Raw genomic sequence first — 15,733 nt, forward strand, 5'->3', positions numbered from 1 at the left:
AACGACGGTTGAATTGAACGCTTTAGTGATGAATCCCACCGTTTTCTTTGTGATTTTCAAAAACAATCGCGCAAAAGGAGGGCTCTTTTCTCGCAAGGGAGGAGTGTTGGGCCCAGACACGTGACGTCATACCATAATTACGCCGACAGAGCTACGTCATTCAACGTTCTCGCCCGTCGTTCCTGACAATCAGACGCAGATCATCCCAGCCTCACCCACTGCCAAAACTGGTCCGACTTCATCTGCTGACAACATCTACCTACCTTATTCTTGCCGAATTCGTAATCTTCACTTTCAATTCAGCCGCCTTCATCACCTACAAACAACATCCGAAACCCCAAACATTCACCAATACTCACCCACTCAATCCACCACGACATACAACAGCCATGGCAGAGGCAGTAGCTGGGGCGGTTGTCGCTGAGCAGGTCGTCTCAACCAGCCTCGAGGCAGGAGCTGCTGTTGCCGTCGCGCGTCCGACGCAGCCTTTGAAGGTTTCTCTTTCTCAGATCGCCACCACCCCCACCGATGATGCCTCGTAAGTTCAGCATTGCCATTGTTATAACCACTCCTAACAAACAACACAGCCTCTCTCTGGCACGCTCTCATCACTCAGTCACCGTCATCAATCACAAGGCCTGTATATTCGGCGGAGAGACGGCCGATGGCCAATTGTGCACTACCGATTTTCACGTCTTGTCTCTTCCAGCCGTGACCAACGGCGAGCCCGTGGCGGCGTACGCCTGCTACCCCGCCTTTGCCATGCAGGATGTAGAGACTGGCAAGACTTACATCCCTGCCCCACGGACGAAACACGCGGCATGTGCTCGCGGTCAATTTGCAATCATTCACGGCGGTGCTGATGCCAACGGAAAGCCCATTGAGGAGACCTGCTTGTGGCTATGGGACTCGGAGAGCTTGAAGTGGACCAAAATCCAGGGAGCGAGCCAGATCGGCAAGACGCTCACACCCAGATTTGATCATCACATTTTCTTCGATCACGCCCAAGATATTCTGGTCCTCCACGGTGGGCGTACTGCCGCGAATCAGAAGGCCAGCACGGAGACCTGGCTGTACAACTTCGACACACTGGCTTGGACGGAATTGCCAGCTGCCCCGGAAGCACCTACTGCAGCTGCCTTTGTGGACAATGTCCTGTACACCATCGGCACGGATTCCGATATGAGTGGAGCTATTCACTACATGGACCTCAAGTCCAACGCCACGGACCGCGAGAAGCCGGAGGCATTGGTCTGGAAGACGGTCAACTTCCCCACCAACCCTCTGGTCCCTGGACCTCGCCCCCGTGAAGGTGGCGCACTGCTGCCTATCGACACCGGAGTTGGCCGCCACTATCTCATCTACATGTTTGGCAAGGAAGAAAGATCGGGCGAGAAGGACTACCACAGCGATATTTGGGCAGTGCAACTTCCAACCCACGGCTTTACCGCGGCAGCTGTGAAGGACGCGATCCGCGACAAGCTGCCTCGCGTAGAGTCGGGCGAGTTCAGCTGGGCCGAGGTGGAGCTCGTGCCAACGGAGGAAGTAAAGACAGAGGGAAAGGCCCATCCGGGTCCGCGTGGTTTCTTCGGCGCTGGCTCCGCAAGCGGGAAGAGTCTCATCTTCTGGGGCGGTGACAGCGCGAAGGGTAAGGAAGGTGATGGCTGGCTTCTTCAGGTACAGTGAGAGATGGAAGTCGAGGGCGACGAATACTCAAAATAAGTAGAGCAGAACTTCCAATCACAAGGATTAAAATTTAGGCAATTTTATGTGGCTTAAACTCGTTCTCTGTCACTTGACACTCACTGGGCGTGCCGTGTTCAGTCGCAGAGGTAAAACTCAAATAGCCGAGGGGCGGAGGCACCAAACTAGGCACGTAGAGATAAAATCGAGGCTCTACCGAGCATTCATCCTTCAACATCTACGCATCACCCTCCAGCCGCTAGCCACTTGCAGAAGCCTTAACCGCAACTTCAACATGGGTTGTTCCGTCAGCGTCCAGACCGAGACGGTCACTAAGGAAAATGCAACTACAACACCACCGTACAATGTTTATTTCATCTTCCACGACAAAATAGGCGAATCTTACGAGTCTATGGAAAACTTGCGATGGGAGGCGCGCTTGGTCGTGCTAGCCTCCCGAGTTTCAAGCCTCATGAAGAAGGGGTTCCACCTCTCTCCAGCAAACGAGCTGCCACAATCAGGCTGCATCATCCGGAACTGCCAACCCCATCAAGCTTTTGGGGATCACTCTTGGAAACATCTCCGTCGCTACATTCTAGCAGATTGGGAAGCTGGATGGACAGCTCACGTGTTTGTTGGATCAAATGAGATGGAGGCTCTGGCCGAGTTTCGCCTGAAGAGCCTTACGACCGATCGCATAGCCCACGGCTACGCTTGGAACCCGGAGTGGCTTACGGTCTACAACTATGACGCTTTCAAACCTGAAGAGAATTTCAATACGCTGCTTGAGGACATGCCTCTAGAGGGGTTGTGGCCTTGGCCCAAAAGCGCAGAATGTAGAGAGAGTGGGCAGGATGACAACGAAGATATGGCGAGCAGCAAAGAAACCATCGACGACCACTCGGAAGGAGAGGCCTCTGGACGTTTAACTCCAGATTCGACGGAGTATGATACCTGTCTTCCAGATTACTCCCAGTTGGATCGAGAGCAAATACAATAGGTGGAGAAACAGAGAGAGCAGAAGACGGCTCACAGGGAACACCAAGGATCGGGCATAGGTTGGCATGGTTGCGATTAGCTTTCTCGTTTTCACTGCTAGCCTCCAACACACAATCGCGTTGATGAAAACTGCAGTATGTCCCTCGACGGCATTTGTCGATTTGCTGGTAAATTTGAGACTGCACTGTGCTGGGCAGAGTCGCTCTTCCAGTCTCCTCTCGCTCATAGGTAGTCAAATGAGCCAAGGATCTTTTCGAAAGCAAGAAGGTCGTTATCTGGCCAACGTGCTACCTATTATACATGTCATCGTACTCTATCAGATATCGTTGTGATTGTTTTCATTCTCTTTACTTCGGCTATTGTCATCTCCGCAGTTGTGGCTATCAATATTGTTATGCAAAACGAAAAGTAGGACTTTGTATATGACTCAGAGGACGGATGATCGATTGCGAGTACCTTGATAGAAAATGGCGATTCGTAAGACGCCAAGTTGCAGAGATGCCTCGAATAACACAGCATTTCCCTCTGTGTTATATATGCCCAGAGGTCACGGCAGCCGGAATTCTCTATTTTGTTACGATTTGACGCTACACTTTTCGTTCCTTTCCCGATCAGCATAACTTTGACTGTATAAGAGATCTACAAAATGGGCAATCATCCCAGCAAGTCACAGCTTTCATGCGAGTCACAGCCAGAGAAAATCGCCAGGTCAAGCGCTACAGAGATCCCGCCTCACAACGTCCGCATTTCGTTCTACAGCGACTGTGAGTCTGCAAAGGGGCTCCCGTGGGGAGATGTCGAATGGAGCGCGGAGCTGTACATTCAGACGCAAAGCATGTCTCGCCTCATGCGAGACGGCATTCGCATCTCCCCAATCACCGAAGTTAACAATACCGGGGTGATGCTTGAGAACAAGTTTCCCGAATCCTTTAAACATCGCCAAGTCCGTCATACACGGCGCTATATTTTCCGCCATTCTCGCGGAGAGCATGCGTGGACTGCCCATCTTTTCGTCATGGCGCGGTCCATTCGACCTTTGTCGGAATTTCTTCTCTCTGATTTAACAACAGCCCGCATAGCGCACTGCATTATGATGAACAGTGAGAGCCTGCTCGTTTACAGATACAACGCATTTTACTCAGAGGGGAACTTCCAGACGATCCAAGAGGACCAGCGGCGCAGCAGTTTGTGGTCTTGGTTCAGGATCACAAGCCAGACCGCAGGGGTTCCGACGGGGTCGAATTTGCATCTTCCCACCGTGCACAAAGTGGAAGCAGCCGAAACTTTCCACGTCGATTCGGTTGATAGTGCAGGCTGGTAGCCATTCCATTTCCATGTGGAGAAAGATGAAAAGTTTGCGGATGCTTACGACTTTGGCGTCACACGAAACTCTGTGTAGTCACCTGGATAGAAAGAATGATAATGTCACTTGATTGCGAAAAACATGGCTAATAGTGAAACAACTAGACATGTCCTCCCCCCTGGTATTTAAACATCGGCAGCGTACTAAGGAACTGGCAACGCGTCGCATCGAGGACTCATTCTGATGGAGGAAGAGATGCGTGAATTCGTTGTGGGCCAATCTATGTAGGAACTTCCCTTGTGTAGCTCATAGTCCACTCCAACGGTCGCGCAACCTTGTGGGCAAGCAGACCAATTTGCGGTTCTCTCTAATTATATCAGTGTTAGCCCTCAAGCGAGGATTTATAAAACTCACAGAAGAACACCTACGTTATGTGGCTTAGTTTTTCTTTTACATCATCCCTAACTCCCACTACTCTTCTTACCATGTCAATCTCGTCGCAAGAAATGAACGAATCGTCCTATTCCACCGGCATGATCACACCGACTTCACCAAGCAATATGACCGACATTTACTTTCACCCTGATAGCACTTTCTTTTCCAGCCATAACCCCACGAACACTAAAGAAGACGAAGATGCTTGCATGGACAGTTCCCTCAATCAGAACAACAAGGATGATGACTGTGGAAGGCCTCCAGTCAACCAGAGCCTGAGAATCACACACGCGAACTACGCAATGATTCCCGAGTTCAACGTACGATTTCTCTGGGTCAATCAAGTTGAAGAATCATGGGCAGAGACCCAAAAGTCGTTACTGTGGGAGGCAAACCTGTATGTACAAGCGCGAGATGTTGGCCAGCTCATGCATGAAGGCTTCTATCTCTCCACGGATCAAGAGATCAAAGGCACGGGCTGCATCGCGCAGAATGTCTGTCCCGGGGAGCCTAACTATGGAGATTGGAAGCATACACGCCACTACATTTTCAAGGACCCCGACATGAAGTGGACTGCTCATCTCCACGTTTGCGCCAGCCAGATGGCCGAACTCGCTCGATTCCGCCTTACGGATCTGAAGCCTTCTAAGCTTGTCTTCAGCTGGGCCTACAACCCAGAGGGGTTTCATGTCTATGGATACAGTCTATTCAATCCGAAAGACAATTTCAACACGATTTATGAAGACGTGCCACTTGAGGGTATCTGGCCGTGGCCCAAAGAGAAGCGAATTCACCCATCAATTCCTGCGGGAACGCCTAGAGCCAACGACGACATGAATCAAAAAGGAATGGGAAATCCGTACCCATTCGAAGCTTATAATGGAGTCCCCCCGTTGTTGCGACCCGGGTGGCAGCCCCAACCACAGCCCGGTTTTACATACCTCTATCCTCGCCCGGCCCCCTTTGTGCCCACAGAATAGGCCTATCGCTCTGGTTGGAGACGGAGTTTGTCAGCAGGTGGTGCAGAGGAGAAGACTGCAGCGGCAACCCGACATGTGAGACCCTGGTTGCTCAAATCATCAATCACTTGTAGCGTTAATCTTGAATCGTCCAATCAGAAAGCTGAAGCTACCGTTTCAAATCGTTACAGTCTTACGCCTTACCCCTTCTGTTGGAGCAGAACAAATAGTTTGGCCGTGTTGTCACTGATCGATATCTTGGGTGTTACGCGTGCTCTAGCAACTTCGGATCTAGATCTAGGCCCCGGCTATGATGATATCAGATGCTGACACTGACGCATGTCTGAATAAGTATTCTTCGGACATCAAAGGCCGTGCACTTGCATCGGCATGAGGCTATTATTGGCCCCCGGGGCCCGAGACGATCTCAACGCTAAGATAGCCACAGCCGCACGCCTGAGCTTCAAGACAAATCCGTGATGCTCAGAACATACAGGAAATGCCATGGCACGGAACTGTGTCTTCTCATTATTTGCCAGGCTCGCAAAATAAAACGTTGCTCAGTCATGCTCCTCTCACAACGTCAAGCTGACAGCTGCTTGTTAATCCCATTTCTTCTGATTTAACTACATCTCACGATGCGGTAAGCTGACAGGTTGAAGATGAACATTTGCAATCTGCAAACGCACCGCCTTTACCATCCTGTCGGGCCGAGATGAGAACAGGTCAGCAATATTCGGCCGTGATTCGCACGTTCGGAAAATGCAATTCGAAGAACCATTCCTCAATGGCACTAGATGCATGACATCCTGGCCGAAACCCGCAGCCGAGTACCCACGTAATCTTGAAATCGTGGGACCCAGACCCCAAAACCCCAACGAAAGCGCACATCCTACGGGAATCCCTGGTAATCATAGCTCCTGTAGATCTAGTCATTACCGACATGCCAGTATAAAGGGGAACCTCGTCCGTCGTTGAAAAAAGAAAGTCGCAGCTTCACATCTCAGTGTCCTTTCCTTGCCCAGTCCACCCAGAACAAGACATGTCTTCCGACGCGGCCCCATCCTACGAACCCCTCCCCGCCCCTCGGCGGATCGTCACAACCCACAATGCCTCCGGCCAGGCAGTGATCGACAAGAGTGTCCCGCAAGAGCTCAAAAAGACCGCCGGCCCGGGTGCCGACCTGTGGCTCGCTTACGCCACGCCCTCCCTGCCTGCACCTCTCGCCGACGGTAGCGATATGGAGTTCTACAAGTCCAGACTTCCTAACAACGTGGGTATCGCATACCCTGGAGGCCTCACCACACGATTCATCGACTTCTTGCCCGGACAGGAGGCGCCGCTTCACCGAACCGAAAGCATCGACACTGGTGTCCTGGTGGAGGGAGAGCTGGAACTTTTCCTCGATAGTGGGGAGACTCAGATTCTGAAGCGTGGGGATGTTATTGTGCAGCGCGGCACGCTTCACGGTTGGAGAAATAGAAGCGACGGAGTGACTGCGAGGTTATTCATTGTGGTTACAACTGCGGATATGCCGGTTGTCAACGGGAAGAAACTCAAGGAGGATATGCCGATTCCTGGGTTGGAGGGTAAGAGGTAACACCGTGTAATGCTCCACGCGGCGTGTCACTAGGATCCTTCATAAACATTGTCCTTATAACTCCTCCATGTAAAAAGACTTTTCGTACACGCGATTACTGCGACGTGACATGTTTTGTGCGAACAGCTGTTCGTCAGCACTACGGTGAACTACAGTGGCTAGGTGGAACGGATACATGCCTCTTGAATTAAGCACTTTGGCACTTAACAAATTCAACTGTCAAGATGCCGAACTTTGAGCCATAATGTTCTTCGTCGCAACTCTGCGCTTTCTCAATTTCTCAGCCGACGTCATAATCAATTGAGACTCTCAATAGGCACAGATGAGACTTCAATAATCAAGAATAGCACTAACATCTGAAAGCGCCGATTCATTTCGATATCAGCAGCAGAAACAGCTGCGACTAACGAGATCTGGTTTGCTCGGAGGTTCATTCAAAGCCAAGGCGTTGGCAGCTTTTCCTTTTGTTTCACTAACGCGCCTGGGCGCGATCATCTGTCTCAGTCGCCCTCCGAATTCAGTGAGACGCTGGGCAACTTGCTGCCATATTTGCACACACAAACAAGGCTTAACAATGCCCAATTGCCACAACAATAATAATCGCATGTTGCGCAAGTGTAGCGGGCAAGGCTGATTACCATACCGACTACCCATGAGACCAATCCTCAGCTGTTACTGCAGCCACCTGGGTGATACCGAATCAATATACGTAGTGCCTTAAGTGTTTCGCCTTTTGTAGAAAGCATTCAGAGGCCGGTTTTGAGGAAAGACTTCAATACATGTGGCAGCGTGCGGACACGGCCTGCCATCTCTGCGTCCCAGAAAATCTTGCTATAATCTTCAGGACTTTCTCTTTTTGATCCTACTTCCTCTCCCTCCTTGATGTTATAAAGAAGGAACAGATACGTTGCCGATGGTGGCCAGATGCCATTGGCCACGTTTTACGAGCTCGGCGACACACACAAAACCTTCGATAAATCGAAGACTTCGTGTGTTACGTGACTCAGGTGGGTGGCTTTTTCCCAGCCCCGGGAATGCAGCACTTGACTACTTTCTAGCTAACGCTGTGGGCCTAGCCACCTCCCTTTCGCCAACTCACAGTTCCAAGCTTCAGGCAATATCCGCAAGACAGAATGCCTCGGCTGCGAGGGTAAGAATTTCAGAGAAGAAAGGTGACGGCCACGCTGTCTCACTTCGAGCATATGTCTCTCAACCTCTTTGGGCATGGCTTTTGTAGATCCAACCTGGTCGCTTCGCAACTCAAAAGATAAATATCGCCTTCAAGCCTGTATCTCCTTCCTTGGTTCTGGCATCTTATTGGTGTCAATCACTCCATCCACATGGCTTCCGTTACATCCTCGCAGATATTGGCTTCTTCGCGCCCGTACTCCAAATCACTGTTTTGAACGAACGAAAATCGATCGCCACCTTCACAATATAGCCGCCTCCGACGATGACGTTGTCACTGTGGAAGGCGCCCATGTTGGCTGTTGGGTACATGGCCATCCTCTGCCATGCAGACGAGGAAGTTGATATGCCTGATGCGCCTGCACCTAGCAATTTCATCCGAAGACTCGGAAACCGATGTATGTCTTGCCTAAAAAACACAATTTTGTCGGACTACCTTTACCCGTTTGTCACAAAGCACTGACATGATGATATTATCTTAGCGTTTATTGTTGGGAATCATTTATACATTGATAGTGGTGAGATATCTCAACGTTATCAAGGCGAATTTCAGAATAGCAGGGGTTCGTCGACTCTTCTCAGCGGGGCACTTCATACTAAAAGGCTAATATCGAGTCAATCCAGTTAACAGCACCTTATCTCTGGACCTATCTCATTCGTGGAGGTCGATTGATGTGGAAATGATGGAAATTCGGAAAGATGCCCCGAAAATAAAGAATCAAAATTACTTCAGGGAATATGACTCCAATTCATTTTTCACTTGGGGAGGTTTTGTTCCCAACGCCACTCGATCCCCAACCCAGTTGTGGAGATTCACCGCCGATGGCAATGGCAGCGGGGTTTGGAGCGTCGAGGATAAATACTCCCAAGAATTGTCCAGCCTTCGTCGATCTCACGGTGGAGCATTCGCCAGCACGCCAGACTCGGGGTTTTATTTTGGAGGCTTCGAGGAAACGAAGACTAATATTGACCCCAAGATGCCACTTGGCGGGTATGTCCCGGGCTATCTTCAGTTCAACTACACAACACCAACGGGGCTACCAGCGTGGACGAACCGTACGGATACACCATACTCCCCATCTGGCACACTCTACGCAGCAACTGCCCACTACATCCCTAGGTATGGGTCACAGGGTTTGGTCATGATATTAGCAGGCGCTGAGTACAATTCTACGAATCAGGAGCCTGGAAACCTTAGTATGGAAGATGTCTGGTTTATCGACCCTGTCACAAAGAGGTGGTATTCACAGAAGACGATCGGGGAAGCGCCTCAGCCACGCAGGTGGGCTTGTGTAGTTGGTGTGCAGAGTCTAGACAACACGTACGATATGTAAGTGTCTGAAGACTTCACGGAGAGCCCTTCTTCAGGCTTCAGCTGATAGGTATGATGTGAAGTTTTCTTTTTGGCGGTTTGACCAATAACCGGGTGGGTTTCGGTGATGTCTGGATTCTGAGTCTGCCAGGTTTTGTTTGGATACAGGCGGATACCAAGCAGCAGGCACCCCGGGCTTACATGTCTTGCGTTGTCGCCGGGAGGCGTCAGATGATCACTGTCGGGGGCGTTGAACCGCGTTCTTTACAGGGAAAGCTGATGGAGAACCCCGATACATTCAATCAAGGCATAGGAGTTCTCGACTTGACAAGTCTTGAATGGAAAGATGAGTACGACTCATCGGCGGCTGCGTATGAATCTTCAGACGTAGTCAAGTCTTGGTACAACGAGGGGTAAGTTCTTAGTAAAGCTTGTGGTCATAGCAGTCCTCACATGGTAGCAGAAATCTTGCATCCGTACAATACGACACGGGCGTGGAGGACTTAATGAGTTCTTCTTTCAGTCTTGAACTCCCGGGTCTTGGGAACGGAGCTGGTGGCGACGGTAACAGTACTAGCATGGGAGATCACCAGAACTCATTATATCCTGCTGCGATGGGCGGTATAGTTGGTGGTAGCATTCTAGCGGCCGCTGTAGCCGGTGCAGTCATCTTTCTGCTCATGAGGCGGCGAACGAGAAAACGCCAGTCTAGAAAACAGCCTGCTACGGAACCTGACTGCCCAGAGCTAGCGGCTGGGCAAAGGCCTCTTGAACTACATGGGAGAGACCCTCTTTATGATATTACGGAGCTCCACGGAGATCAAAGTAAAGTCGAGATGGACTCTCAAGACCCTCACCAGTGCGCGGTAGAGGTTGAAGCAATTGAAAGAAGATGTACCGCTGAGAAGAGATTGCGAGAGGGGCCAGAGCAGGACACAGAGATAAGCTAAGAAAACAGACGCCTATCGATCACCAAACGGCTGGCCATTTCGTCAAGGAATATGACAAAAGCTTCCTCATTGGTGAAGTTTCGACAGTCCTCCCATCTTTACTGCCCGCTGGACCGTCATAAAATCAAGCATGGCGAACCACGTTAGTCCTCAGCACGACGAAATACCTACTAGGTTCGCATACCTACTAGGTTCGCATCACGTCGCTTGCTCATAGGGCCCGTCCAATTTTGGGCCTCGCCGTTACAGTTTCTAAACCATCAGCTTTCGCCGCGAGAAAATGGCTGCGAAGTTGACTAATCAATGTATTTGAAGGCTCAATACTGAGGAAATGTTGAGCGGCGAGCAAGACTGAACAATAAATGCAGACTGGCAACGGCTCGTTCATTTGCAACGATTTAATGACCTGAACCCGAAGCCGTTTTACTGTCTTTTCTGTGTTTATATGACCGTATCCTAACGCTTTGCCTGTTGCATGGTAAAGTAACATCTGTGGCGTTGACTGGGCGGTTGGCTTACGTGGTGTGGAGTTTGGCATGCCAGTCAGGCTGGTGACAGGCATGCATCTGACCTGTAGACTGTATGTAGTATTTGTCTGATATGTCGGCTGACATTTTGGTTCTACTTATCGCCACCCCATTTTTAGTCGGATCCGTACCTGTCACGTCTTCACCGACCTCACTCGACGGCAACTCGAAGAACTCGGTCGAACCCTTTTGTTCTCTTTGTCGGAGGTTTTTTGTTGTTCTACCGCCTTTTTTGGTCATCATGGAATCAACCGCAGCCTTGGGTCTAGCCTGCAACGTTTTCCAAGTCATCAGCTTCGGCCTCGACACGATAAACCTCGTACGAGATGTGTATGGGAAAGGATCCATCGAAGCGCCTTTGTCTGAGTACGCTGTGACTCTGAGAGATGTAGCGACTCATATCAATGCCATCGAAATGCCAGAAAAACCACGAAAGCACGAAGTCCAGCTCAGAGACAACGCGGCAAAATGTCATGCAGTTGCCAGAGATCTTGGTGAGGAGATCAACTTTCTCTTAGCAGAAAAGGCCAAGGGAGACTTGATCAAGACGCTGAAGACGGTGGCTAAGACGACGTGGAGAAGGCGACGCCTTGATAGGTTTGAGAAGCAGCTGAGGGACCTTGAGAAACAAATGCAGAGTGGGCTTCTTGCTCGTCTTTGGTAAGTTTGTCAATGTTTTTGCTTAGCCCCAACTTGTACTAAGATCTCACGTAGTGACAAAATGGACATCGCACAAACCGTCCAAGAAACGTTGTCTCAAGACGTCCGACATCTGCTGCAGCAATTCCAATCCGGGAAGACGCAGGCGTCAGATCTCATTCTTCAAGATGGAGTCGAGACGCGACAGCATATTTCTCAGGAGGGTTTGAAGCTCCGCCGCGAGATCGTCGAATATACCGAGAGATCTCATTCAACACTCTCCAGTCGTGTTGACCGGGTCGGTCAAGCTTCAGCTGCACAAGTCACCTTGCACTTAGACACTCAGCAATCAGAGAGAGAGACATCAGAACGGAGGAATCGTTTCATTGAGAGTCTCTCATACCACGGGATGAATGAGCGGCGAAACCAGGCTTGCGACTCTCATAGCGGCACCTCTGAGTGGATCTTTTCTGAAATCGAGTCAGACAAGCAACCATGGGACAACTTCGCAGACTGGCTTCGGTCCAACGAACCTGCATATTGGATCAGTGGGAAACCCGGGTCTGGAAAAACTACGCTGACCAAATTTATACTGGACAATCCAAAGACAAAGAGTCTTCTCCAAATCTGGCGCCCGAATGTGATTCTGGTATCGCACTTTTTCTGGCGTCCCGGGAGTCCAATGCAGCAAAACATCAAGGGAATGCTATGTTCGATTCTTCGGCAGCTCTTACAAAAGGATTCTTCCTGTCTAGGGGCCATCATGTTAGCGACGGACAATCCGGAATCAAAGAGACACGATGGTGTTTGTAGCGATTGGTCACCAAACGAAATCGAAAAGACCTTGATGCGGGCCTTATCGCACTCTCAGTGGCCAGTTCTGATTGTCCTTGATGGGCTCGACGAAGTTCATCCAGACGACGGCGTCCTCGATCTACTTGCATTGCTGCAAAGACTTCGCTCACAGTACAAAGTAAAGATGCTGCTGACAAGTCGACCTGAGGCACTGCTGTCGAAACGACTGGGTGCTCTGCCACATCTTCGCCTACAAGACCTCACTAAAAGAGACCTTCGACGATACACGGTAGATCTACTGGCCTCTTGTTTCATTACTGTAGAGCCTGGCTTCACAAGCAACCTCGAGGCTTGCGCGCAGTTTGCTGTTCAGCTTGTTCACAAAGCGGAGGGCGTCTTCCTCTGGCTAGCCTTATCAATCAGCAGCGTCATACGAGGAATTGAACAAGGCGATTCTCTTCCTCAAATAAGTGTGAGAGTCGATAACCTACCAAGAGGTATCCATCATCTTTACAAAGACATGTGGCATCGAGCCATGCAGGATACGACTGGCTACAGCGGGATGGCGGCTTTGTATTTCAAACTTGTCTTGGCAAGCTCGACGGCGAACCATAACCTCAACACCGATACCGTAGTCAACATCATGCTCTCAGCAACGGAATGGGGAGAGCGGATCTTGAACGAGGGTCCTGGAATCGTCGATCCACAGACGTTGTTAGAAGCCTGCAAAGAAACAGAGAGGTGCTTGCTACTCGGATGTGCTGGTCTACTTGAAGTGTCTCGCACCGATCATGCGCAAAGTGCAGGCGAGACCGGCGACTATCGGTTTCAGCTGCAGCGATACGTCGATCGGGACAGGACAGTACGCTTCATTCATCGTAGCGCTCGGGACTTCTTGCTAGACACTGTCGAAGGCCGGGACATTCTTGGTCTCGAAGCGACGTTTGATATCGAGCTTTCAGTCCGCCTCATCTCCGGCTCCTTAGCCGCGGCTCGCCTTGCAAACAGATTTCAACTTGCTGCAGAATACGGAAACGAACGGGGGTTTACGGCCTCAAGATACCGGTACTTACTATGGAATGAGGTCGATGAATTCTTGGAAATGATTTCCGACGTAAACAATGATAGCGCAGAACTGCCACCTAGCATGACAGCAATGTTGGGAAGCTGCGAAATGCTTTCAGTATCTGGAGAACTCAAGAATGAATTCTCGCGAAGGGTCTCTGGGGCAAGTAGCAGAAGAGAGTTCCTAGAGTATTGCGGGCGTTATCTGAGTCTCGAAGCTATATATAAGCTTCACGGCACCGATACACACGTTGAGGAATTATCCGGCATACTTCTCTCCCGTTGCCTGGTATACCTTTCCGGTGTGCCTCTCAATTCTGAATCTGGTGAAGACTTCGCCATCTGGCGGATTCGCCAAACGCACATACTACAAGAGGTAAGAGCAGCATTGGACACCTATGGTTCAATCGATGTCAACTTGAAAGGCATGTGCTGGGGCGGACATCGCTTCAAACCACGTTTCCTCACTACAACATCCTTTAGCATTTTGTTAGGTTCTATAGCATCGCTACCGACGCGATTGCCTTCGAATATCGGCAGGTTGGAGGGGCAAACCCTCGCCCAAGCTGAGCACCAACTTTACGAACATATTCTCGAAACCATATGTGTATTCGTCAGAAGAGGCGCAAACCTATCACAGAACATTTTCTTCAGGTTGGCGAAGCTTTCGGAGCCGAAGCACCTTTTGGTCGTCAATCTCACAAGTTATATTCCGTTGCATACGAACACTTCAGTGCAAAAGATGGTCATCTTTTACCTTCGAGGAGATGTCATCATTCAACGCCTGATAGATTTTGTCAAACGCCACATACCTATCCTAGCATGTTCGGAAAGTGTTGAAACATTGCAGTCTCTGGTCAACGTCGCCGCTGTCAAATCCGCCGCCCCCTTTGGGCAGGTTCTGGCCATTTATGGTCCCGTCCGTTCGGGAGTTGTTGCGGTGTCTCACGAACAGTCCGCTCGTCTGATGGGAGTCATCGATGATGTTTTCTGGTTCCGACATTCATCTGCGGACTCGGGATGCAAGTGCAACGATATTGAAATCATCCTATGGGAAATTTGTAACGACGAGGCCCTCGTAGGTGAGCAGACAACCAATGGGAACTGCCACTGCTCTGCAGACTGCCTTCTCAGCAAGGCTGCTGGGGTGCATGGCCTTCCCCAAAACCCTCAGCCCAAAGATTTCAAGGAACACTGCGCATCGGTACTAACTGCGGTTGGGGTCATGGAAGAGGTTGTTTTCACGGATGATGATGGTCAGACATACGATTTTGACAATCTACCTACAATCTGGCCGAACAAGGGCTGTGATTGATGCCGGTAGATAGATGACTGTTGTCTGGGGGTTTTACGTCTCCCGTATGCACAATCAGACTTGTGCATTCACGAGAAACAGCTAGGGTTTATGGGCAATCGTTGCTCCCTTATCACCGTTATCAATGCGAGCAATGAGACGTCTTGTCAGTGTTGGAGCCCATTAATGGTTGACGAATGCGGATGGTTATTCGAAGCTTCGGTGTACTTTAGCGCCAATCCGCGGAGGTGAATTGATCGTCCCTGGCGTTGACCCCGCGCGTACCCCGCCAATCCGTGCACCAGCTCCAGCAACAACAGACAGACCGACCGGCAGATTTCACTCTTCATCGTCAAGACCACTGCCATGCTCGCCATGCTTTATCGCCCTTGCTAACCCCATACTGCGCGCTCTCGATTTACATATTACAGCCCATTGACCATCCATGCATCAAAGCTTCCTTCGTTCGATCGCAAAGTCGACAGTCGGTGACGGGAGTTGCTTCTGGACACAGCTGTCAGCCAGACTCAGCAGTTCAGGACGACGAGCACCTCACGTAACAAGTCAACTCCGCGGCATGTCTGGCTTCTTCAAGAGATGCTTCAATAGCGTAGGGAATCCCAGCGGATCGCTTAGGTGAGTGGCGTGGGCTGACGGGAGGGGCGGGGGGTGCAATGCGCAGGTCGCCGAGAATCCGGGTGGATCATGCCGTACTTCGATTAATCGCCGTGTCGCGTGCGTATTCATGCGTTGAGACCGGTTTGGCCGGGACGTTGAGGGTCCAACTGAGCCATTAGCGGAGGATTTCCACCAGACTTACCTTTCAGCAAGTGTGCAATCGATCAAAAGCAAGAACGCAACGCAGATAATTGAGAGACTTGGACTCTATCACGTTGGACGCAGGCTAGAACAGGAAATCGATCGGTAGCTCGAAGACGCATTTCTTTCATGACCCATGCCGGACGGGAATCACTGGCGTGGCGT

The 15,733-nt window shown here is 50.5% G+C and overlaps 4 protein-coding genes across 4 annotated transcripts; all 4 read left to right on the forward strand.

Annotated features, from left to right (window-relative positions):
* Positions 1–389: 389 nt before the first annotated feature.
* On the forward strand, positions 390–1,686 carry tea3 (Tip elongation aberrant protein 3; the record flags this gene model as incomplete). Its single annotated transcript, XM_036646318.1, has 2 exons — positions 390–538; positions 588–1,686. The coding sequence occupies 2 exons, from the start codon at positions 390–392 to the stop codon at positions 1,684–1,686; spliced, it is 1,248 nt and encodes a 415-aa protein (XP_036488773.1).
* Positions 1,687–4,470: 2,784 nt separating this feature from the next.
* Positions 4,471–5,400, forward strand: CGCS363_v014470 (uncharacterized protein; the record flags this gene model as incomplete). The annotated part of the gene is made up of 1 exon (XM_036646319.1): positions 4,471–5,400. The coding sequence occupies one exon, from the start codon at positions 4,471–4,473 to the stop codon at positions 5,398–5,400; it is 930 nt and encodes a 309-aa protein (XP_036488471.1).
* Positions 5,401–6,421: 1,021 nt separating this feature from the next.
* CGCS363_v014471 (uncharacterized protein) lies at positions 6,422–6,979 on the forward strand (the record flags this gene model as incomplete). The annotated part of the gene is made up of 1 exon (XM_036646320.1): positions 6,422–6,979. The coding sequence occupies one exon, from the start codon at positions 6,422–6,424 to the stop codon at positions 6,977–6,979; it is 558 nt and encodes a 185-aa protein (XP_036488726.1).
* A 2,165-nt stretch (positions 6,980–9,144) lies between these two features.
* CGCS363_v014472 (Kelch repeat-containing protein) lies at positions 9,145–10,349 on the forward strand (the record flags this gene model as incomplete). Its single annotated transcript, XM_036646321.1, has 4 exons — positions 9,145–9,497; positions 9,563–9,892; positions 9,943–10,105; positions 10,230–10,349. The coding sequence occupies 4 exons, from the start codon at positions 9,145–9,147 to the stop codon at positions 10,347–10,349; spliced, it is 966 nt and encodes a 321-aa protein (XP_036488945.1).
* Between the last annotated feature and the right edge of the window lie 5,384 nt (positions 10,350–15,733).

This window comes from Colletotrichum siamense (assembly GCF_013390195.1).
Source record: "Colletotrichum siamense strain Cg363 chromosome Unknown KSG_Cg363_contig10, whole genome shotgun sequence".
NCBI classification, from domain to species: Eukaryota; Fungi; Ascomycota; class Sordariomycetes; order Glomerellales; family Glomerellaceae; genus Colletotrichum; species Colletotrichum siamense.